The sequence below is a fragment of the Schistocerca cancellata genome, chromosome 3 (assembly GCF_023864275.1).
Source record: "Schistocerca cancellata isolate TAMUIC-IGC-003103 chromosome 3, iqSchCanc2.1, whole genome shotgun sequence".
NCBI lineage: Eukaryota > Metazoa > Arthropoda > Insecta > Orthoptera > Acrididae > Schistocerca > Schistocerca cancellata.
In genome coordinates this window covers 773012994-773037838 of record NC_064628.1, presented here as the reverse complement: position 1 = coordinate 773037838, position 24845 = coordinate 773012994, and the positions used below count along the sequence as shown (strand labels likewise).

Below are 24845 nucleotides of genomic sequence, written 5' to 3'. Positions count from 1 at the left end.
TGTTTGTTGTTCAAGGTGATACGATTACAGCTGCTGATGCTGCTCTAAAGTAACATTTTTGGCAATGTGAAACACTATTAGAATGAAAGTTTCAGTCTGCAGCGGAGTGTGCACTGATAGGAAACTTCCTGGTAGATTAAAACGTGTGCCCGTCCGAGACTTTAACTGGCGACCTTCACCTTTCGCGGGCAAGTGCCGTACCAACTGAGCTACCCATGTTCTCCAGGAGTGCTACTTCTGCAAGACTCGCAGGAGAGCTTCTGTGAAGTTTCGAAGGTAGGTGACGACGTACTGGCGGAATTAAAGCTGTGGGGATAGGTCGTGAGTCATGCTTGGGTAAATCAGTTGGTAGAGCACTTTTCCGAGACAGGCAAAGGTTCTGAGTTCGAGTCTCGGTCCAGCACATAGTTCTAATCTGCCGTGAAGTTTCATGAAACACTATCGTTTCATTATGTAAACAAAATTCAACATGTATGGATTTTGTTCTGTGTTTTCATCCAGATTGAAGAGTCATAAAGTTTCCTTGACTGCACTTTGCTTAGATGACGCCGGCTTCATACAGTATTCCGAGAACTGTGCGATCGTAAATCTGTCTACTAATTAATACGGAAAAACTTCGTCTTCAATGCTTTATGTTGCGTCAGCCCTTTTTTCTTTAAATTAGAGAAGTAGTGCCTAGTTGATATAAATAACCCCTTCTGCATATCAGTAGAAGCTAGTCTAAATTCTTATTAAAAAGCTGTGCTTCAAAACATTAAACATGTTCCTTTCACTAAATTATTAAGCATGTTTCACTTGAAGGTATGTTTCAACTATTTTATAAACAAAATAGAAAAAAAGTATTGAGTATTTACGTGTTCTTTATTCAATACCATTATAGTGGTGAAAAGGAAAATGTGTAACCAACAATGTATTCACGTTGTGACAATGCGGCCCGCGCGAACTAAAACCTTTAGATCCCCTGTCTTGATGAACGAGGCGGGATGAGAATAAAACTGGACACTTGATGTAATGTTTATCTTTGCCTTTCAGTTATCTGTCCTCACTGCGCATTGCGGGAGCAACTGTTTTGTTATGCACAGTAATACGACTACAGAAGCAGACGTCTCTCTAATATCACATTTTTGGGAACGCTTTTGTTCCTCACTGCCCTCACTAAATATTTTTCTACATTATTATTATCATCACTGGTGGATATAGTGTGGTATGATTCCTGTAGTTGATAGTATAATTGGTATAATGTTAACTTTATCCTGATGCCACATGTCCTTGACTTCCTCAGCCAGTTGGATGTATTTTTCAATTTTTTCTCCTGTTTTCTTCTGTATATTTGTTGTATTGGGTATGGATATTTCGATTAGTTGTGTTAATTTCTTCTTTTTATTGGTGAGTATGATGTCAGGTTTCTTATGTGGTGTTGTTTTATCTGTTATAATGGTTCTGTTCCAGTATAATCTGTTTTCCTCAATCTCCAGTAGTTTTTGTGATGCATACTTGTATGTGGGAAGGTGCTGTTTTATTAGTTTATGTTTTATGGCAAGTTGTTGATGTATTATTTTTGCTACATTGTCTTGTCTGCTCGTGTATTCTGTATTTGTTAGTATTGTACATCTACTTGTGATGTGATCTACTGTTTCTATTTGTTGTTTGCAAAGTCTGCATTTATCTGTTGTGGTATTGGGATTTTTAATAATATGCTTGCTGTAATATCTGGTGTTTATGTTTGATCCTGTATTGCAATCATGAATCCTTCCGTCTCACTGTATATATTGCCTTTTCTTAGCCATGTGTTGGATGCGTCTTGATCGATGTGTGGCTGTGTTAGATGATACGGGTGCTTGCCAAGTAGTGTTTTCTTTTTCCAATTTACTTTCTTTGTATCTGTTGATGTTATGTGATCTAAAGAGTTGTAGATGTGGTTATGAAATTGCAGTGGTGTAGCCGATGTATTTATATGAGTGATTGCTTTGTGTATTTTGCTAGTTTCTGCTCGTTCTATAAAGAATTTTCTTAAATTGTCTACCTGTCCATAATGTAGGTTTTTTATGTCGATAAATCCCCTTCCTCCTTCCTTTCTGCTTAATGTGAATCTTTCTGTTGCTGAATGTATGTGATGTATTCTATATTTGTGGCATTGTGATCGTGTAAGTGTATTGAGTGCTTCTAGTTCTGTGTTACTCCATTTCACTACTCTAAATGAATAGGTCAATATTGGTATAGCATAAGTTTTTATAGCTTTTGTCTTGTTTCTTGCTGTCAATTCTGTTTTCAGTATTTTTGTGAGTCTTTGTCTATATTTTTCGTTTAGTTCTTCTTTAATATTTGTATTATCTATTCCTATTTTTTGCCTGTATCCTAGATATTTATAGGCATCTGATTTTTCCATCACTTCTATGCAGTCGCTGTGGTTATCCAATAAGTAATTTTCTTGTTTAGTGTGTTTTCCCTTGACTATGTTATTTTTCTTACATTTGTCTGTTTGGAAAGCCATTATTATTATTATTATTATTATTATTGTTATTGTTATAAGTTCTTTGTTCTAATTCTGTCACAGTTGCGATTTATCACGGTGGCTGCTAGTTACGAACTACGAAGATCATTTTCTAGTTGGTTTAGTTCAATTTGAACTTCATCTACACTGTGAAATTGGTCTGACATTCCATGTAAATATGTATCTTGCGTATGTTACATATGTGGGGATTGATTGTCGCGTAACCATGCACTGTTGGTCCTACTTCAATAGGCCTGGCTTGGAAATGATCTTGGTGGTACGTTACTAGCCGCCAGCATAATAAAACGCAACTGTGACGGAAATACAATAAAGAACTGATGTTATCAAAGTTTCTGGCCTTGTACTGACATCGTGCTGGAAATACATCCATATACAGGATGTCTCAAAAAAAAAAAAATAAATAAAAAAACATATACAGGGTGTCTCAAAAAAAAAAAAACACTGCCAAACCTTGGGGACAGGTTCTTCATACGGAAGTAAGTAAAAAATATCTAGTAAACATGGTCTCTAAACTGCTTGCTTGAAGAGGTATGAGCACTTGTTCAAATTGGATACTATGAAACAGATCTCTTCTACTGTGAGGTCTTTCCTTTCCATGTATTGTGAGGAAAAAGTATTGACCAAAACAAGAAAAAAACGTATATTAAACATGAGGTCTATAATTCATACTTTAAGAGCTATGAGCATTTGTTTATCTTCTCTAGTGTGTGACTTATGTCTTCTACAGGGAAGAAAAGTGCTCATAGCTCTTAAGGTATGGATTTTAGAGCAAATTTTTACTACTTTTTCTATTTTTTTCTACTTTTGGCCCCTACCACCTCTTCCCAAAGTATGAAAAACAAAGAACATACAGTAGAAGAGAGGTGTTTCATAGTATTCAAGATGAATTGTAGTATCGATGATGAACAAGTTTCCGTATCTCTTAAGGTATGCACTCTTGTGCCCTTGTTTATTAGATTTTTTCTTGTTTTCGTGCAGGGAACCTTTCTCTATAGTTTGTCGATGTTTCCTTGGGACACCCTGAATATTAATGTCGTTGTTATTATATAATTATTTAAACCAGTAAACTCAGCAAATGATTTCACTGTCCTACAGTCCGTATTTTATCACTAGTCGACACTTCCCAAGCATCTTGGACTGCGTGATGTATCGGTTGATAATCTGTGCATATTCTTTGAAGTGGCTTTCTGCGACTGGCTGATGGATATTTTATCAAAGCCAATTGTTTTCAAGTTCCAACTGAGACCTTTTGGCACTACTCCCAGTATGTCGAGAACTACTGGATCCACTTTCATTGGTTTACGGTAGAGTCGCTGTAGTTCGATTGACAGGTCCTCGTATCTGGAAAGACTTTCCTGTTGTCTCTGTTCAATTCTGATATCACCTGGGATGGCAATGTCAGAGATCCACATTGCCTTTTTCTCCACAATTGCCATGTGTCAAGTATTATATTCCAGCAGTAGATCTTTCTAACATCGGAAGTCCCACAATAATCTGACGTGTTCGTTGTCGACAATTTTTTCTGACTTGTTGCCCCACCAGCTTATTGCCACCGGCGGTCGATAATTTTCGAATAGGTTCCAGTAGATATTGCGTGCCACATCATTTCAGCGTCCCTGCAAAGTCAGCACTGAGTGTTTTCCTGATTTCTCGGTTCTGGCTGTGATGGTGTTAGTTCTGATAGCTCGTCCCCGATCAGTTTCCTTTTTTAAGGTTCCATCGGTCACCCAAGAAATGTTCAAACTGCGCGAAATCTTATAGGACTTAACTGCTAAGGTCATCTGTCCCTAAACTTACATACTACTTAACCTAAATTATCCTAAGGACAAACACACACACCCATGGCCGAAGGAGGACTCGAACCTCCGCCGGGAACAACCAAGCCACACAGTCCGTGAGTCACCCAAGACCAGGTCTTTTCTTTGTGTGTTTTGTTTTCAGTCTTCTCCAAAAGCTACCCGTTCAATGCTTAACTGCGCAAGCTGTCAGTGTGGCACTGGAGTACAGCTTTCCGGTAATGATTCGTGGTTTACCGTACCTGGAGAATCTTCCTGTTGCCTATTTCAAGCGTAGCTGATCGTTTGCTATCTTACGCATAGTCTGCCAATGCATGCTTCTCTTCCTCCACTGTCTCCCTCATTCCCAAGAATCCTCTCTGCCTATTTTCCTAGGAAAATACAGCCGTCGAGGTCACTGCGAGGGTGTAGTGCGTGGTGAATTGTCACAAGTATTGTTGTTTGCTATATAGGTTATACGGCTCTAGAGTTCACAATGCCTGCGGGGTATCTCATGACGGGTATGGCCAAGGTATTGAGTACCATGATATTGCCGCCATTTAGTTTGTTCTTCTGAAATTTTCCTGACTCTTTTTTACATGCCAGTGCCTGAAACTGTCCAGCTGCAAAATGCCTAGGCGGTGATGAAAAGCAGTGGGAATAACGAGTCTCCCTGGGAAATGCCTCGCCTGATATTGAATGGCCCATAACTTTCTTTTTCCGGCAAATAGTTCGTTCCACCGAGTCTTTTGTGATTTTCCTGTTGTCTTTTCTGACCCCGATGGCTTTCAGGCACTTCGTGATTCACCTGTGTGGCCTTGTGTCAAAGGCTTTTTGTAGCCAATACGAGTCGTATATAGATACTGAAGCTTTTGCAGTTCCAACAATCATTTGTTGGTAAGGGACTGATCCATTGTGCCTCTGCTGTTGCTAAGCTAGTTGCCTTTTTATTCTGCTGTAATGAGGTATTCCCCGGAATGTCCTAGATTATGAAGGCTGCGAAGCCTGTCGGAAATTTGAAGATGGCTGGAAAACACGTTATCAGCCCGTAATCTCCAGCTATTGCCTCTTTTGCTGGGTCCCTCCATAGTAAACACTTTTTTCCAGATGTTAGCCATTCAGTGATGTTCCCTTTTAGTAAAATTGCTTCAAACTGTTCGACCAGTTTCGCATGCGTGCTGGTCAGGCATTTGAGCTACATGCCATGCAGTTGATCGCCGTCAGGGGTGTCCAATTCTTGAATTTCTTCACTCTTTTTTCACTCAGTTCAGGTGTGATGTCCAGCTGTTGCGTTCTGGTCTTAGAAAATTTATTTTCAGAGGCCATTACTTACCCAGGAGTTTTGTTGCCTTTTTCAGTTTGTAAGGCATCTTTCCAGCACTGGATTATTACCTCTACCTCTGGTTTTTTGTGTCGACTTTCTGATTCGCGCTCTGGTAGAACTGCCTCTGATTACATTTTGCCTACGTTGGATTATCCTGGCCTCGTTTCTTTCGATTTTCCTGGAGCAGTTTTTTATTGCTTTATAATTTCTAAAATTTTCTTCAATTTTTCTCGTTATCACCCTATACATCTTTTTCAGATAGTGAGAATGCTGTATAAGTTAATTAATTTACCTAGAAACACATGAATTGTTATTGTCGGTGTTTCAGTATACAACTGATTTCACAATCACCTGTGGGTATGAGCACCAGAGGCCGCCATACGTAATTTCCGGCAGTTTCTACAGATCTCTTTGTTGTTAAACATAAAGTTGTGTTTTACGCAGCGTTTCTAAATATTTCACTTTCTACACAATTAACTGCTCTGCAATATATTAATATATTGTTAATTTGTGGCTAGTAAAATCCACTTATTTTTACAACCACCTACATAAGAAGTGTACAGTTAAGCCATATTTCGTCGGTCGCGCACCTCGTTGTACTTTGAAGCGAAAGAAGGTCTTCTACCTTAGAAGATCTGAAACTTGCATATGAACCTAGTTTCTTAATATCTTAACAATTTTCTCTGAACTGAAAATGAAAATTTTTGTTAGTAACCAACAGCTCCTATTCAAAAGTTTTGTAACTGGTATCTGGTTTTTGAAAACATTTCTCCATAATTTTATTTCACTTATTTATTAATGATACCTATGTAACTGATAGACTAAAAAATGCAGTAACGACAGACCTTATCGATTGCAAAAGTTCAAAATTTCAACAGAATTTGTTCCTAGGTATATGGTCATGTTGTGCCTAGTAACATTTTCACAACTGGAAAGAGTTTATTTTTCCGGAGTAATTTTTGTAATTTCAGAAAAAGATTGCAGTACACAAAAAGTGGAACAAGAAAGTATAATAAACTTCTATTACAGGGCTAGCTAAGAGAGTCTTTGGTCCTCTGGTTCTTAAATTTATGCTCTTTCATGCTTAAATCAAGTCTCAAGATTTTGTTACAGTTCCTGTTGAACTTCCAACTTGGGTTACCCAGTCGATTATTATTATCATTATTATTGTTATTATTATACATACATACATACCAATAATCAGTTACAACAATGATAATAATGATAATAATAACAATAATAACTGTCATTATTATTATTATTTTCTTTTCTCAGACGTTATGTCTGGTCAAAAATGGAAAGTGACGTTGACCTTGATCAAGCGTGACTTCCTTTTAACTGTACGATATATGTTATATTGCATTTAGGAACGTTCGGGTAATTGAACATGTATCAATAATTACGGATTTCTGTAGTTGTATACATAAGTTTGGATGTAGCTGTTTTGCGTTGATGTACTGATGGATATTGTGTGGTATGACTCCTGTAGTTGATAGTATAATTGGTATAATGTCAACTTTATCCTGATGCCACATGTCCTTGACTTCCTCAGCCAGTTGGATGTATTTTTCAATTTTTTCTCCTGTTTACTTCTGTATATTTGTTGTAATGGGTAGGGATATTTCGAATAGTTGTGTTAATTTCTTCTCCTTACTGGTGAGTATGGTGTCAGGTTTCTTATGTGGTGTTGTTTTATCTGTTATAATGGTTCTGTTCCAGTATAATTTGTAGTCATCATTCTCCCGTAGATTTTGTGGTGCATACTTGTATGTGGGAACGTGTTGTTTTATAAGTTTATGTTGTAAGGCAAGCTGTTGATGTATTATTTTTGCTACATTGTCATGTCTTCTGGTGTATTCTGTATTTGCTAGTATTGTACATCCGCTTGTGAGGTGATCTACTGTTTCTATTTGTTGTTTGCAAAGTCTGCATTTATCTGTTGTGGTATTGGGATCTTTAATAATATGCTTGCAGTAATATCTGGTGTTTATTGTTTGATCCTGTATTGCAATCACGAATCCTTCCGTCTCACTGTATATATTGCCTTTTCTTAGCCATGTGTTGGATGCGTCTTGATCGATGTGTGGCTGTGTTAGATGATACAGGTGCTTGCCATGTAGTGTTCTCTTTTTCCAATTTACTTTCTTCGTATCTGTTGATGTTATGTGATCTAAAGGGTTGTAGAAGTGGTTATGAAATTGCAGTGGTGTAGCCGATGTATTTATATGAGTGTTTGCTTTGTGTATTTTGTTAGTTTCTGCTCGTTCTATAAAGAATTTTCTTAAATTGTCTACCTGTCCATAATATAGCTTTTTATGTCGATAAATCCCCTTCCTCCCTCCTTTCTGCTTAATGTGAATCTTTCTGTTGCTGAATGTATGTGATGTATTCTATATTTGTGGCATTGTGATCATGTAAGTGTATTGAGTGCTTCTAGGTCTGTGTTACTCCATTTCACTACTCCAAATGAATAGGTCAATATTGCAATATTGGTATAGCATAAGTATTTATAGCTTTTGTCTTGTTTCTTGCTGTCAATTCTGTTTTCAGTATTTTTGTTAGTCTTTGTCTATATTTTTCTTTTAATTCTTCTTTAATATTTGTATTGTCTATTCCTATGTTTTGTCAGTATCCTAGATATATATAGACATCTGTTTTTTCCATCGCTTCTATGCAGTCGCTGCGGTTATCCAATATGTAATCTTCTTGTTTAGTGTGTTTTCCCTTGACTATGCTATTTTTCTTACATTTGTCTGTTCCAAAAGCCATATTTATATCATTACTGAATACTTCTGATATCTTTAGTAATTGGTTGAGTTGTTGATTTGTTGCTGCCAGTAGTTTTAAATCATCCATGTATAGCAAATGCGTGATTTCGTGTGGGTATGTTCCAGTAATATTGTATCCAAAATTTGTGTTATTTAGCATGTTGGATAGTGGATTCAGAGCAGGGCAGAACCAGAAAGGGCTTAATGAGTCTCCTTGGTATATTCCACGCTTAATCTGTATTGGCTTTGATGTGATATTAATTGAATTTGTTTGGATATGAAGTGTGGTTTTCCAATTTTTCATTACTATATTTAGGAACTGTATCAACTTAGGGTCTACTTTGTATATTTCCAATATTTGTAGTAACCATGAGTGGGGTACACTATCAAAAGTTTTTTTGGTAATCAATGTATGCATAGTGTAGCGACCTTTGTTTAGTTTTAGTTTGATATGTCACCTCTGCATCTATTATCAGTTGCTCTTTACATCCTCGTGCTCCTTTGCAACAGCCTTTTTGTTCTTCATTTATAATTTTGTTCTGTGTTGTATGTGTCATTAATTTCTGTGTAATGACTGAAGTTAATATTTTGTATATTGTTGGTAGGCATGTTATGGGGCGATATTTAGCTGGGTTTGCTGTGTCTGCTTGATCTTTAGGTTTCAGATAAGTTATTCAATGTGTAAGTGTATCAGGGAATGTGTATGGGTCTGCAATGTAACTGTTAAATAATTTAGTTAGATGTGAATGTGTTGAGGTGAGCTTCTTTAGCCAGAAATTTGCTATTTTATCTTTTCCAGTGGCTTTCCAATTGTGGGTAGAATTAATTGCTTGGGTGACTTCATGTTGCAAAATTATCATTTCAGGCATTTGTGGTATCATCTTGTATGTGTCTATTTCTGCTTGTATCCACCATGCATGTCTGCTATGTTGTACCGGGTTTGACCATATGTTGCTCCAGAAGTGTTCCATTTCTGTTATGTTTAGCGGATTGTCTATTTTAATGTGTGTGTTATCTATTGTATGGTAAAATTTCTTTTGGTTTGTGTTGAATGTTTGGTTTTGTTTCCTTCTATTTTCACTTTGTTTGTATCTTCTATGTCGTTTGGCCAATGCTTGTAATTTCTGCTTCATTTCATCTAATTGCTCTATCGCTTCTTGTTGTGAGATTTTACCTAACCTTTTTCGTTTTTTTCTGACATTTCATTTCTTATAAATTGTGTTAGCTGTCCGATGTATTTTCTCAGTTTTTCTATTCTGACCTGTAGCCTGTGTTGCCATGCTGGTTTTGTGGGTTTCTTCTGTGTGTTGGTTGGTTCTGATCTCTGCCTAGTGTGTATATTTAGTGTAGTGAGTGCTCCTATATAAACCAGTAGTTGTAACTCTTCCATAGTTGTGTTTTCATTTATTTTGTTGTGTATGATTGTGTTGATAGTTTTTATTGTTGTTTCGAATTGTGGGTTATTTGTTGGTCTATGCAAGAATGGTCTAATGTCTGTATTTGTGTCTTTGTATTCTATATATGTCAGCTGCAATTTTTCTTCTATATCCAACATGTGTGTCACTTCGTGTTCTATTTGTGCTTGTTCTGGTGGCTGTCTTAAGATTTTGTTTTCCTCTCATTGTTTAATTGATCCGTGTCGTTCTTTGTTTGTTTGCTCTGGGATGTTTGAGTCCATTACTGTATTTTCTTCTTCTTCTGATTGCACATTATTTTGTTCCAGTATTTGTTGTAATTGTTGTTTGATGTTTTCTAATTCTGACTGGGGTATCCTGTTATTTTTGATTACTACACGGATCTGATCAGCTAGTCGTTGTTCTGTTAATATTTTTAATTCTGGGTATCTGGTAATAAATGTTGTGTATACTTGTGATCTGTATCCAATTGTGTTAGTTCCTAGGTTTGTTGCTTGGTAATAACAGAACATGAGGTGCCAATTAACTTCATCTGACCATCTCATCCTCTGTCTCTGTTTTCCTTCTAGTGTGGTTGCAGGAAGCATATCCTGCAAAACACCTCTATTTGGATTTAAATCATTTTCCAGTTTGCTAGCAATGTCGTTACCATTGTGGGCGGGCATAGGGTTCAAGCGTCATCCCCGACCATGACGGCGCTTGTCCGAGGCTTCTTTAGTTCTGTCCTGAACCAACTAATCACACTAAAAGGGGGGTGGGTTAGCCCTATTAGTGGTTTGTTCTTTTCGTCGCCTTTTACGACTGGCAGAACATACCGGAGGCCTATTCTTTTCCCGGGCCTCCACGGGGTTTATTATTATTATTATTATTATTATTGTTCCTCCTTAGGACTTATAGTATGTGACCGTTCTAATGAGAACGTTACTGACTGTCGGAAGATCATGGTTACCTCACAAATAACAGTATATATTTTTAAAAGTGAGATACTCGTATCTTCATAAACAAACTTCACACTGGAACAAAGAATAATGAGGTAATGCTGAATCACCTTAAAATTTAGTAGTTGAACTGATATTTCATAAACCAGAATCATACAAAACTCATACGCAAATAACTCACCAGTTCGGTGTTGTTGTGGAAGATGCTGCCATCCAGCTGTGTCAGGTTGTTATAGTCCAGGTAGAGCGAGTTGAGAAGTGGTGTGTACGAGAACGTGCCGGGTAATAGCTCCGTGAGGTTGTTGATGTTGAGGAAAACCTGTTCAGGAACCATTTATGTCAGCCATTAGCCCAATAAAAAAATCTCTCCAGAATGAGATTTTCACTCTGCAGCGGAGTGTGCGCTGATATGAAACTTCCTGGCAGATTAAAACTGTGTGCCCGACCGAGACTCGAACTCGGGACCTTTGCCTTTCGCGGGCAAGTGCTCTACCAACTGAGCTACCGAAGCACGACTCACGCCCGGTACTCACAGCTTTACTTCTGCCAGTACCTCGTCTCCTACCTTCCAAACTTTACAGAAGCTCTCCTGCGAACCTTGCAGAACTAGCACTCCTGAAAGAAAGGATATTGCGGAGACATGGCTTAGCCACAGCCTGGGGGATGTTTCCAGAATGAGATTTTCACTCTGCAGCGGAGTGTGCGCTGATATGAAACTTCCTGGCAGATTAAAACTGTGTGCCCGACCGAGACTCGAACTCGGGACCTTTGCCTTTCCCGAGTTCGAGTCTCGGTCGGGCACACAGTTTTAATCTGCCAGGAAGTTTCAAAAAAATCTTTCTTAATATTCTACGAAATTTTACAGGGAGATTTAATTTTGAAACTAATACTGATGTTTTACATCCAGGTATGGGTTGGCACATGTCTAATACTCTGGTTACAGATAACGTTACGGTAATGCAGACTAAGATCCATGAATATTGAAACTTGTAGGAGAATAAACATGTCTGCAAGAACTTCATACCGTGGATTAAGTACGTTACAATATAAACGATTATGATTATAACTGGAATAAAATAATTTGATGTTTGTCAGTGCTCTACAGACAGAATTACGATCGTATTGCTACTGGCCTCTACCTCTCGACTCGCGAAAGATCAATGAAAAAGGTATTTTAATGAAAATGTAGCAATACATAATTGGAAATGGTTTCAGGTCTCAAAAATTCAGTGTGCCGTCAAGTCCTGCATGTAATAAACAGTTTTAGCGAGTCGTAGCATAGAATCAGAGGAAGCATGCATACGTTTCCTTTCAAATGATTGGTGTAGAAGTTCACAAACCATCAACAGTGGTTGCTGGATTAGGGTGAAAATATAGTTCCAGAGCAATCATACCACGACATGTCCATTGGAGGAAATGTAAGGTAAAAACGTGGCATACAGGGAAGCAGCCTCTCATTCTTCGAATGAGGCGTGTAGCTCTCTCGTCCTATGTGCTAGTCCTTTTGCTGAAGGATGGCACGTGGCCTTTCTTGAAAAAGTCAGTGCCTTGGGCTCTAAGGCTTCCCTGATTTATTTGTTGCTACTCAGGCACTCCTCAATGCGTTAGAGGTTGCGTATTATATCCAGTTGCACCCATGGCTACAAATTTCGTTGAATGCGGGAATAACTTTCGTATAAAAATCTCTCCCACGGGTGCAAATTAGATAAGAAGACAGTTGAAGAGTCTGAGATGTGGCGTTACAGAAGGATACTGAAAAATTGTTAGTCCCCAAAATCATCATTAAATCATGCAATCTTCAAACAAAAACTTCATTATATTTTGTTTGGCGTTTTTTTGCTTTTCCAATCCCGATAAAAGTAAGTTGCATCACATGCGTGGTTGGAAACGAAAATCTTATTATTAGGTAGACTAATGAAATACTAGTTCTGCTTACCTTTTACAAATATAAATCTTCTTTAATGCTTCAAAGGTTTCCCCTACTATTATTAACACCTTCTTGATTTCCCATTCTTGGTCTATGCCATAACATAATGCCAACCATTAGAATAATAGAGACCATACAGATTGACACATACTGGTATTGTATGCAAGACAATATTGAGAATACTGGCAGTGGAGAGATGTCGTCCCTGCCGCAATTAGTCACATAAACTCCCAGTTTTTTATTGTGTTAGAAATTCATTTACTATTTGTTTTATATAAACTAACATTTTTATATGACACTTCTTGCGATGAATAATTCAACGTTTATTTTTAATTTTTGATCTTATAATCTTTTATATACCTGACCCTTCTGATATACATATATTTGTGATTTTTCGTATGGGTTAGATATATTTATTTTATAAAATTTGTTACACACACACACACACACACACACACACACACACACACACATATATATAATGTGTGTGTGTGTGTATCAGTAATAATTCATTATGTATAACTGCACACAGTTTAAGCTATTATTACAAACATTTTTTATGAGAAACAATCCCCTCTTTCCCTCTCTCTCTTTTGCATATTTTTATGTGACATTTACTTTTCCAGTTAATAAATGCAGTTATCAAGTGAAGAAAATCCGCTGATCAGAAACTATTTCAGATTTACAACACAAATCAAACGTTATTTCTTACAAATTATAATTATATTAACTTCCGCATATATAATACAATCACAATCATTATATTTTACTTTCGTCAAAGTATGCTCTTTTGGTATTAATGACTGCCTCATAAACTCCAGGCATGTGGTCAATCAGTTTTTGTAGGTATCGTAAATCTATATGATTCCACACATCCTCAGCAATATTCCAGAGATGTTCCTTGCTGGATGTGTTAACTTCCTTGATACGTCTGTCCACTTCATCCCACACCATTTCAACGGGATTACAATCGGGGCTTTGGGACGGCCATGCCATAGCATTCAGTACTTTCTGTTTTTCCTTTGATGCAATGCAGTTCGTACAGTATGCCGACCAATGTTTTGGGTCATTATCCTGTTATGAGGTGAGCCGTTTCCCTATTAAGGGCAGTCCACTTCGTATTGCATGATACTGAAGTATGCGGTGGTACTGCTTCTCATCCATACATCCTTCTATTTTCACAATATCGCCAACTCTATCTCCGGCAAAACATCCCCAAACCATAAGAGAACCTCCATCCTGTAGGTAGAATACACTGCTGGACTATCCTTTCCTCTGCAAATCATCGAACAAACATTCTCCTTCTGGTTCCAAAAATCTGTAACTTCGATTCATTGGTCAATAACACCTTCGCTTACTCTTCCGATGTCCAATTACGACGTTTTGTAGCTCATTCAAGTCTCTTCTGTTTATTTATGGGCATTAGAAGGGGTTTTGTTGCTGTGACATCCTTTCAAGCCAGCTTCAGGCAGCCTTCTTTTTATTGTTGCAACAGATATTGTTGTCGTGTTAATTTCTACCAATTCTGTACTACTTTTGGGCGCTGTTTTGAATCTATTTCTCTTTCTGGTAATTCCGATATATTTGTCATCACTTTTAGTTGTTTTACCAGGTCGTCCTAATCGTGGTATGTCCTTATTGCTACCTGTTGTCTCTTGGCGGTGGAGGGTGTATTGCATTCCCTCTACAGACACACTACACCGTTTCGCAGTTTGGCGAATAGATAAACCTGCTTGGCTAGATGCTACAATTGCAGCACGTTTTTCTATGGCTACCTCCACTCGTGGAGCCATACTAGCGATGTGCACACTTCAATGTCACGAAGGATCTGACGGGCATGAACCATATGTTATGTATCGTAGCAATGCTTACCGTTCGTTGCGGACATAACATCACTACAGGGAACAACACAGGTGCACCAAATGTTGCGTTGTTGGCAAATAGGTAATCAAACGTATCAGATAGGTACATAAGATTTTTGTACACAACACATATTATTGTATTTCGATGACCACAAACAAAAATCACATGTCACTGTCGTACTCCTTTGCTTCCTCAACCGTACCCACGATATTAGACGTTACCTATAGAGAGCTAGGCGTCGTTTATTGGGTCTATTGAAATTAACGAGCGGTAGTGTAAGAATGTAAAAATCGCTAAAATTCAAGCTATAAATTGGAAAAATACGCATGTATCGGTTTCTGCACTAATCTGTGGTATCGATCTGTACACTAAATCCTGGTGAGAAAACTACATTGAGAAGTGAGGAGCTTCTCTGGCTAGAAGAAAGAACAGGATAATAGGGCATTTGTTAAGAGATATGGGACTTTCATTGTAACAGGTGGAGCCGTAGATGGCTACAACTGATGAAATAGACAGGAACAGGGATATATACAACATATAAGTGTAAGTTGTGAAAGTCTCTGGCTCTACTCTACAGTAACACGTTGGTATAAATTGTCCATCAAATCATGAGAACACTGTTGGAAAAATAAAAGGATTCTATCACAGTCCAACCGTTAAATATTTCTAATAAACACATTATCTGATCAAAAATATCCCGACACCTATTAGTATACATAAAAATGGGAAGTACAACAGTTCGCCTTTGTGCAGGCATGGCAGTCCATGTTCCTCAAGAACCGATACCAGAGATGGTAGTGATGTTGAACTCTTGACTCTGGAACGAAGAAGACCTTCTAACTCATTCCAAAGATGTTGCATTTTGTATATGTGAGGCCTCTGTACAGATTCAGATGTATGTTCATATCTTTCGACATTTAGGGATTACGTAAGCGCAGTAATGGAACTACGACATAACCACGAAGATGTTCCACACACCGGTACGGCATCTCCTCCATACTACAATGTACATGCTGTAAACGATGAAAAGCAACGTTCTCCGGGTATTCGCCAAACCCAAACACTTCCATCGACGGATATAGCGTGAGACATCACTATAAATCAGTCGTTTCCAGTCATTAACTATCCAGCGTCGTTTATGTTTACACTAACTCAAGCGTTGTGTAGCATTGAGTATAGATACACCTAGCTTCTGAGGAGATGCTAGGTCACTACACCGTTCGCACTAGGGCCTTACGCGCAGCCATTCTGCTAACTGGACTGCTGGTAGCATTGTGAAAGTCACATGCGACTTCTTACGCTGATTTCTACAATCTCCGTCCACAGTGATAGACGGTCTGGCGGCAAGTGCATGAGGTCTAGCTGTGGTTGTTTCTTCGCGTTTCCAGTTCAGACACATCGCCGACAGTCCAGCATTAGAAGTGTTGAAATGTTTCTGGTGGATTTGTTACTCAGATGACACTCAGTGATTAGTACACGTTCAAAATCACTGGGCTCTCCTGACCGAACCATTCCGCTGTTACCATTTCTCTGCTGACAAAGCGAGCGAGATAGTGCAGTGGTTAGCGCACTGTCCTCGAATTTAGGAGGACGACTGTTCGAAACCCAGGTCCGGCCATCCTGATTTTCCCTGGCTAACGTCATGGCCCACGCTTCCCTTATCCGATGGGACGTATGACTTCGCTGTTTGGTGCCTTCCCTCGAAACAGCCAACCAACCAGTGTGCTGACAACACCATACTCCCTTCCTTCCTTTTATACTGACGGGTCCGCCTCTCGTGGGCAATAATTAGTTACATACACTCCTGCAAATTGAAATAAGAACACCGTGAATTCATTGTCCCAGGAGGGGGAAACTTTATTGACACATTCCTGGGGTCAGATACATCACATGATCACACTGACAGAACCACAGGCACATAGACACAGGCAACAGAGCATGCACAATGTCGGCACTAGTACAGTGTATATCCACCTTTCGCAGCAATGCAGGCTGCTATTCTCCCATGGAGACGATCGTAGAGATGCTGGATGTAGTCCTGTGGAACGGCTTGCCATGCCATTTCCACCTGGCGCCTCAGTTGGACCAGCGTTCGTGCTGGACGTGCAGACCGCGTGAGACGACGCTTCATCCAGTCCCAAACATGCTCAATGGGGGACAGATCCAGAGATCTTGCTGGCCAGGGTAGTTGACTTACACCTTCTAGAGCACGTTGGGTGGCACGGGATACATGCGGACGTGCATTGTCCTGTTGAAACAGCAAGTTCCCTTGCCGGTCTAGGAATGGTAGAACGATGGGTTCGACGACGGTTTGGATGTACCGTGCACTATTCAGTGTCCCCTCGACGATCACCAGTGGTGTACGGCCAGTGTAGGAGATCGCTCCCCACACCATGATGCCGGGTGTTGGCCCTGTGTGCCTCGGTCGTATGCAGTCCTGATTGTGGCGCTCACCTGCACGGCGCCAAACACGCATACGACCATCATTGGCACCAAGGCAGAAGCGACTCTCATCGCTGAAGACGACACGTCTCCATACGTCCCTCCATTCACGCCTGTCGCGACACCACTGGAGGCGGGCTGCACGATGTTGGGGCGTGAGCGGAAGACGGCCTAACGGTGTGCGGGATCATAGCCCAGCTTCATGGAGACGGTTGCGAATGGTCCTCGCCGATACCCCAGGAGCAACAGTGTCCCTAATTTGCTGGGAAGTGGCGGTGCGGTCCCCTACGGCACTGCGTAGGATCCTACGGTCTTGGCGTGCATCCGTGCGTCGCTGCGGTCCGGTCACAGGTCGACGGGCACGTGCACCTTCCGCCGACCACTGGCGACAACATCGATGTACTGTGGAGACCTCACGCCCCACGTGTTGAGCAATTCAGCGGTACGTCCACCCGGCCTCCCGCATGCCCACTATACGCCCTCGCTCAAAGTCTGTCAACTGCACATACGGTTCACTTCCACGCTGTCGCGGCATGCTACCAGTGTTAAAGACTGCGATGGAGCTCCGTGTGCCACGGCAAACTGGCTGACACTGACGGCGGCGGTGCACAAATGCTGCGCAGCTAGCGCCATTCGACGGCCAACACCGCGGTTCCTGGTGTGTCCGCTGTGCCGTGCGTGTGATCATTGCTTGTACAGCCCTCTCGCAGTGTCCGGAGCAAGTATGGTGGGTCTGACACACCGGTGTCAATGTGTTCTTTTTTCCATTTCCAGGAGTGTATAATTGTCCGATTACTTTGCATCATATAGTGTATTTGGTTAACCTGCGTGAGTGTAAAAGGGCTGATCAGTCACAGCAGCATATGAGGGTGTATATACCTGTATAACAGCCGGGTTGTTGACGAAAGTGTCGACGGCAACAGTGGCGATTTGGTTCATGTAGAGCTCGACGCGCACCAGGTCCGGCAGCGCGGCGAACGTCGTGTTGTCGAGCTGCGTGATGAGGTTCCCAGACAGCCGGAGGATGGTGACGTTGGCGGGCAGGCAGTCCGGCAGCTGGTCGCCGATCTGCTGGTCGTCGCAGTCCGCCACCTCGTCCCTGCCAGAGGGGCCCAAGGAGCAGGGGCACTCGTCCGACTGCGCCACGGCAGGCGTGGCCAGCGCCAGGGCGCAGCACAGCAGCAGCGTCACCTGCAGTGGCGTGTGTACTGAGGCGTCACTGCGAGGCTTACACGTAAACTAAGGGCTATTATTTGTATGTACAGGATTGCACTGGAGAAAAAACTTGCATGGATGCAGATCCAACTGTTGATTGTTTACAAAAGCCATAGAAGACACTGTATTGATCCAACAGTCGTTTGATTATGTAACGTCAAAACAAGGAAACCACGAATGAGGAAATTCTGCTTCCTTGGTAGCGAATTGACACACTATGGAGTGAAATGAGACTACCTTCACATTCCGAATCGGAAATTCCTATCTAATGCCAACATTCTCTGAAGAGGTCATTTTAACTTAACTTTCAGGACTTTATACCGTTATGTTTATACATAGTTCCAGTAGTAAACTGCCGTTTCAAAAATTAGTACAAATGAGTTTACTACACTACTGGCCATTAAAATTGCTACCCCTAGAAGAAATACAGATGATAAACGGGTATTCATTGGAGAAATATGTTATACTAGAACTGACATGTGATTACATTTTCACGCAGTTTGGGTGCATAGATCTTGCGAAATCAGTACCCAGAACAACCACCTCTGGCCGAGTCAATCAAAGCTTGGATGGCGTGTACAGGTACAGCTGCCCACGCAGCTTCAACACGATACTGCAGTTCATCAAGAGTAGTGACTGGCGTATTGTGACGAGCCACTTAGTGGGCCACCATTGACCAGACGTTTTCAGTTGGTGATAGATCTGCAGAATGTGCTGGCCAGGGCAGCAGTCGAACATTTTCTGTATCCAGAAAGGCCAGCACAGGACCTGCAACATGCGGTCGTGCATTATCCTGCTGAAATGTAGGGTGTCGCAGGGATCGAATGAAGGGTAGAGCCACGGGTCGTAACACATCTGAAATCTAACGTCCACTGTTCCGTCACTGCGAACAAGAGATGACCGAGACGTGTCACTAATGGCACCCGATACCATCACGGCGGGTGATAGGCCAGTATGGCGATGACGAATACACGCTTCCAATGTCCGTTCACCGCGATGTCACCAAACACGGATGCGACCATCATGATGGTGTAAATAGAACCCGGATTCATCCGAAAAAATGACGTTTTGCCATTCGTGCACCCAGGTTCGTCGTTGAGTACACCATCGCAGGCGCTCCTGTCTGTGATGCAGCGTCAAGGGTAACCGCAGCCATGGTCTCCGAGCTGATAGTGCATGCTGCTGCAAACGTTGTCGAACTGTTCGTGGAGATGATTGTTGTCTTGCAAAGGCCCCCATCTGTTGACTCAGGGATCGAGACGTGGCTGCACGATCCGTTAGAGACATGCGGATAAGATGCCTGTCATCTCGACTGCTAGCGATACGAGGCCGTTGGGATCCAGCACGGCGTTCCGTATTACCCTCCTGAACCCAACGATTTCGTATTCTGCTAAGAGTCATTGGACCTCGACCAACGCGAGCACAAATGTCGCGATACGATAAGCTGCAATGGCGATAGGCTACAATCCGACCTTTGTCATAGTCGGAAACGTGATGGTACGCATTTCTCCTCCTTACACGAGCCATCACAACAACGTTTCACCAGGCAACGCCGGTCAACTGCTGTTTGTGTTGGAGAAATCGGTTGGAAACTTTCCTCATGTCAGCACGTTGTAGGTGTCGCCACCGGCGCCAACCGTGTGTGAATGCTCTGAAAAGCTAATCATCTGCATATCACAGAATCTTCTTCCTGTCGGTTAAATTTCGCGTCTGTAGCACGTCATCTTCGTGGAGTAGCAATTTTAATGGCCAGCAGTGTATTTCAGACTAAATTTTACATTAATATGTTACCCGATGCGTATTAATAGCTAAGGGGAGTAAGCCGTTCCTTAATAATCCAACTTTGAAATGTCTTGATGTAAACTGTGCAGTCATGTTGCATCACAAATGCTTCAAAATTTATTTCTCCTCGTTTCCGAAAAGGTACTATATTTATTCGTTATCACTATTTAAAATGATAACTCTACTTGAGAGATATCCTTGATACAAATTACAATATCTTATTCAGAGTAATTAGTTCATAATTAACTAAGTAATTTAAAATGTTGTACTGTAAAACTTACTGAAATTGAACACGAAATTAAGCAGAATCTTCCAAATTGCGCATCAGAACATGTAGGGCAAATTGTGGCACATTTCTTGGTGTAGGTAACTGAAATAATTTAATGACTATTAACTGTTCTTTTGTAAATCTTACATTGAACAATGTATGCAACTGTTTTGTTTTGTATGACAGAAAGTGGCGTATGAGCCACTCGAGCAGAGGCAGAGTCAGTACGGATAAAGTAGTCGAAGTAAGGGACAGTCACTGGGAGACCCTGTAAGTGCGTCTGCATTATTGCCCTTCGGAAGCTGTGTGTGACTCTTTCGGAGACTGTCAGACTTGATAAAATGTATCTACAATCAATGTATATAGCATTAAGTTGTAATACAAAACAAGAAAAGTGGTACACACTGTGTTTTATTTAAAAAGTAGCACATCAGCAACGACGGACTCTGGACTTTCTGAAGCAACAACCCCCGAGGATATGAAAGTTTAGTATCTCATCATATGGAGCAACTAAGTTATTACATGAACATGTATTAATTGTACTTTAAATTTTCTAGTTTTCACTCGTCTTCATAGTTGTGAATTCACGCTCAGCGTCAGTGGTAATTAAAATGCTTCCCTCAACTCACACATCAAGGGTGACATTTTAGGAGAAAGCAATGAGGATATAAAATCGGACCAGCAAATGCAAAGAGGCTTTTTTGGCCAAAATAAGTCTACTGGTGTCGAACATTGGCGTTAATCCGAGAAAGAAAAATCTGACAATGTGCTTTTCGCGCACAGAATTATATGGAAGAAGATCACGGGCTATGGTAAAACAGGAAAACTAGAAAATCGAATAATTTTGGATGTGATGCTGTAGAGTGAAAATTAGCGTGAATGATAAGAAATTACGAAGTTCTCCGTAGAATCGGCAACCAGAGGAACAAGTGTGGTGAAGATTGAGTGGAAGACGCAGTTATGAGCGCTACGATTACCAGGGTTTCTATCAGGTCTTTGTTCAATTTGTTGCATGATTTAGTCGAAAATTTTGCAACAAATGGAACAAAGATCTGATAGTCACCGAAAATTGGTGCTCTGGTTATTGTGCAACATGTGGCCCAAAAAGTGCGGTCAGTCTGAAGATACAAATCTCATGCTCTGGCTCTTGAATTTTCTCATGTTGGACATTATGCTGAGACGAAACATGCAGATTTCAAAACTCGGGAAACCATCGTGAAGTATAGTCCTCCTCCACTCCAAATCTCGTCCACTTACTTCAGTCTGTACCAACGATAAGGTTGTCATTTCAGTTGGAAAATTTTCGACCAAACACTCTATAATCCTGACCTTGCAGCCAGCGTCTGCTATCTTTTGTTGCACCTGTCAGAACCAGTTTGGTCGACATCTGAAATTTTCGATGAACTCAAAATCGCCGTCGTGAAGTCACTCAATTTCTAGGTGAAGAATTTCTGTCTCGGGTAGTGGATTTCTATGAAATATACCACCACTAAAGGATTTATAATGAAAACTTTATTATGAACAAACGTACATTATGTTTCGATTTTGCTTTGTACATTTATGCAAGCAGATCAGTAAGCAATAGAAGTAGATCCTTAATTAAATATGAATTCATCAACCAGTGCGCAGTTGTGAGAATTCCATTTCGAATAACTGTTCGCTTGTAGCGGTGATAAATATGAGCAGCTGATGGAAGAAAGTGAAACATATCTGAAGACTAGCTTCAAAATCGCTTATAGTAAGAATATAATAACGCATATAATGTATTTAAAGGATAAGGTAGTATAAATCACGGTATGATAACTGTTATTACCTGATTTGGATTTAACACTAAAACAGAGCAATGTTTCTACTATTGGCATCATTACAACTTATGTAATACTCTCAAGCTGAAGAAACAGTAAAATGTGATCTATATTGTTTAGTTCTCTAAATAACAAGTCAGATCACCGAATATTTTTGCGGCAAAATGCCTCCCATCCACACATCCAAAGAAAATTAACGAGTTCTCATAGAACAAGCTCATGCGTTTCCGTGTTAAGAAAAGTTGAAGATGACGACTGGGTTACCAGTAAAAGAAGTAAATTCTAAAGTTAAAATGTCCTGGAAGGGTTTTGATAATTTATGTAGTGTTGTTATTGATGAGCTCTCGGTACGTCTGAAGAGTGTCAGTTTACTATAAGCGTTTATTATCGGTTTGAAGGTATAGCTGTAAGAAAAGAAATTTTAATTCAAAAGCCATTCAAAAACTGACGATTACACAGCAAGCAATTAAGAGGTGCATGGGAGAGGATAGGTGCGAGTACGGCCGAGAAGCTATTAAATAAATGGACCAGGCAAGAAGCGATCGTAACACATATTATAACGTGAATTTTCGATACGGTATCAGTGAACAGTAAGGATGTTAACTGATTTCACTTTAGATTTGATATCTTCAATTCTATTTGTACTAATAATTCTAAAAAATTTAACGTCATCGGTAGCATACAGTCTTCACGAGTATTAAGTAAATATATCGAATTAAATAAATAGTAATTTCGTTTTAATTACCTTTTGGACGTGTTGAAGATGCAGAGCATTTGCTTTTACATACAACATTAACCAGAAAGGCATCATGTTATAATCGTTGAGATATTCCGTATGCACAAAGCTGGAAGCATTAATTTTGTAAAATGTTTAATATTCTAGAATTGCAGTTCGTGATGAAACAGAACTATTTGGCAGATGCAATCTTCAGTTAAGGAGTAAAAGTGCGTTTAAAATTGGGATATTGTGGTAGAATCAGTAGTGGAGTACTCGAAAAGTAGTCCGGCTACCAACTGAATGGTCTTCTTAAAAACACTTACGTAGTGAAATCGCCGTATATTAATAAAGAATTGCGGCACAGTAAGCTGCTTAGTGTGATGGTTAATCAGTTACAACACACGATGTGTACAATATTCTGACTGAAGAGGCTCAACGGGTAAGATAGTCGATACGAATTCAGGAAAACGGAGTACTAAATCCTCATCTGCCAGTCCATAGATTTTCCCGTGAACTTCCGCAAACACCTTAAAGCAAAAGCCTGGATTGTAACTTCGAACACAGCTGTGTCAATTTACTTCCGTACTCCTCCCCCCTTCGAGCTTGCACTTCATTTGCCCCATCTGTTCAGAAACACGGTGTTGAAGTCCCAATCTTATTTCCCTCTTTCATTCAACGCACTTCACCGATAATTACGCAACGCATAATATGTTATCAAATCCACAGGGAACATAAGGTTATCAATAGCACAGTATAAGTTGTATATAAACGAAAGAAAACGAGCTCCTGACGAGATGTTGAAAATCAGTCAGCGTACTCGCACCACAACTCAACTACATGATCGTTGTCTAAGTGAGAGTAACGAACAGCATCTGGAGGCAAATCGAATAAGAATTTCTCAAGCGCGATACAGTCGAGTTCGACTCACTCAGTTAGAGCTTGCGCACAAAATGATTTGGAACACCGACAAAACAGATGGCCAAACACAACAATTCGAACTGAACATTTGGCGTTCAGACACGATCCAAAAGTCGATTGCGCTGCGAATGTGTTGGTCGACTTTGGAAGAATGAACAACATTGCAATGGTCTGAGGTCTCGATACGAACGCCAGGGTTACGTTGTGTAAGCGGAAATGTCAAATTACCACAGTTGAAACCGCCACCGGATCCACTGCCGTCATTGTTTTCTGAGTAAGTACCTCGACCGAAGTATTTCTTTGAGAATATACAGATGTACAACAGTTCCTTCTAAATGATATCATTTGTGGCGAACTTTATCGAAGAACGAGGCTGTAACCCAACTTTTAAGGAAAATTCTTATTCGACTGCATCACACATGAAATATGCAAGCGCATCGCACAAACAAACATCAAAAATTCTCGGATTTTCACCTCATAAATCAACAATTTGCCTTCAGGTTTACAGATACAATGACAAATTACTAGGATAAATTCACCACCTAGCCGGAGCATTGTTGCCACCAGTGAAAGCTGAATACAAATGTCTTGAGATCTTTTTCCTCGGAAATTCTGATGATGAAATCAGTAAGTGTTGTGCCATCAGACGTACGGTTAAACGAGACCGTCTTGGACAACTACAATAACTCTTACGTGAACACAGTCGGTTGGTCAAATTGTTCCACACTCGAAGAGAAATGATTCCGTCGGATGATTACAAAATAATGATCAGAGAAGACTAAAATACCGTTCGTCACTGAGTTGCGGTGAACGTATGAAAAACACCAATAAATTATTCTCAAAACAATAAGTTCCAGTTTATTTCGTTTCAATAAATTCATGTTCTTAATGAAATTGTTTTATTTCAGTTGATACAAATTCAAGGAAAGATTCGGTTGGATGAATCCTTTCTCGACCAACTGACTGACTGACAGACAACGCGCAGCATAAAACACTGGATGTATAGACTTGTTACACAATAAACACATTCTCTGAAATCGGCTGCGGAGAAGAACATGCAAAGCTATGCTGTGAAAACGTACCGTTTTGTTTTCCTTTTCGCACTTATTTTTAACAGAAAACAGGAAAGCTGCGTTTATGGCTAACTTTATAATTCAACCTCTTCGTAAATGAAA

General features: G+C 40.2%; 1 protein-coding gene across 1 annotated transcript in view; it reads right to left on the bottom strand.

Annotated features, from left to right (window-relative positions):
- Positions 1 to 23934, bottom strand: part of LOC126176560 (carboxypeptidase N subunit 2-like) — a 79965-nt gene extending 56031 nt beyond the window's left edge. The window contains exons 1-3 of the mRNA XM_049923719.1: positions 23899 to 23934; positions 17844 to 18155; positions 10914 to 11051 (exon numbers count right to left, since the gene is read on the bottom strand). Coding sequence (XP_049779676.1) covers positions 10914 to 11051; positions 17844 to 18155; positions 23899 to 23934 — 486 coding nt within the window. The remainder of the gene's footprint in view (positions 1 to 10913; positions 11052 to 17843; positions 18156 to 23898) is intronic.
- Between the last annotated feature and the right edge of the window lie 911 nt (positions 23935 to 24845).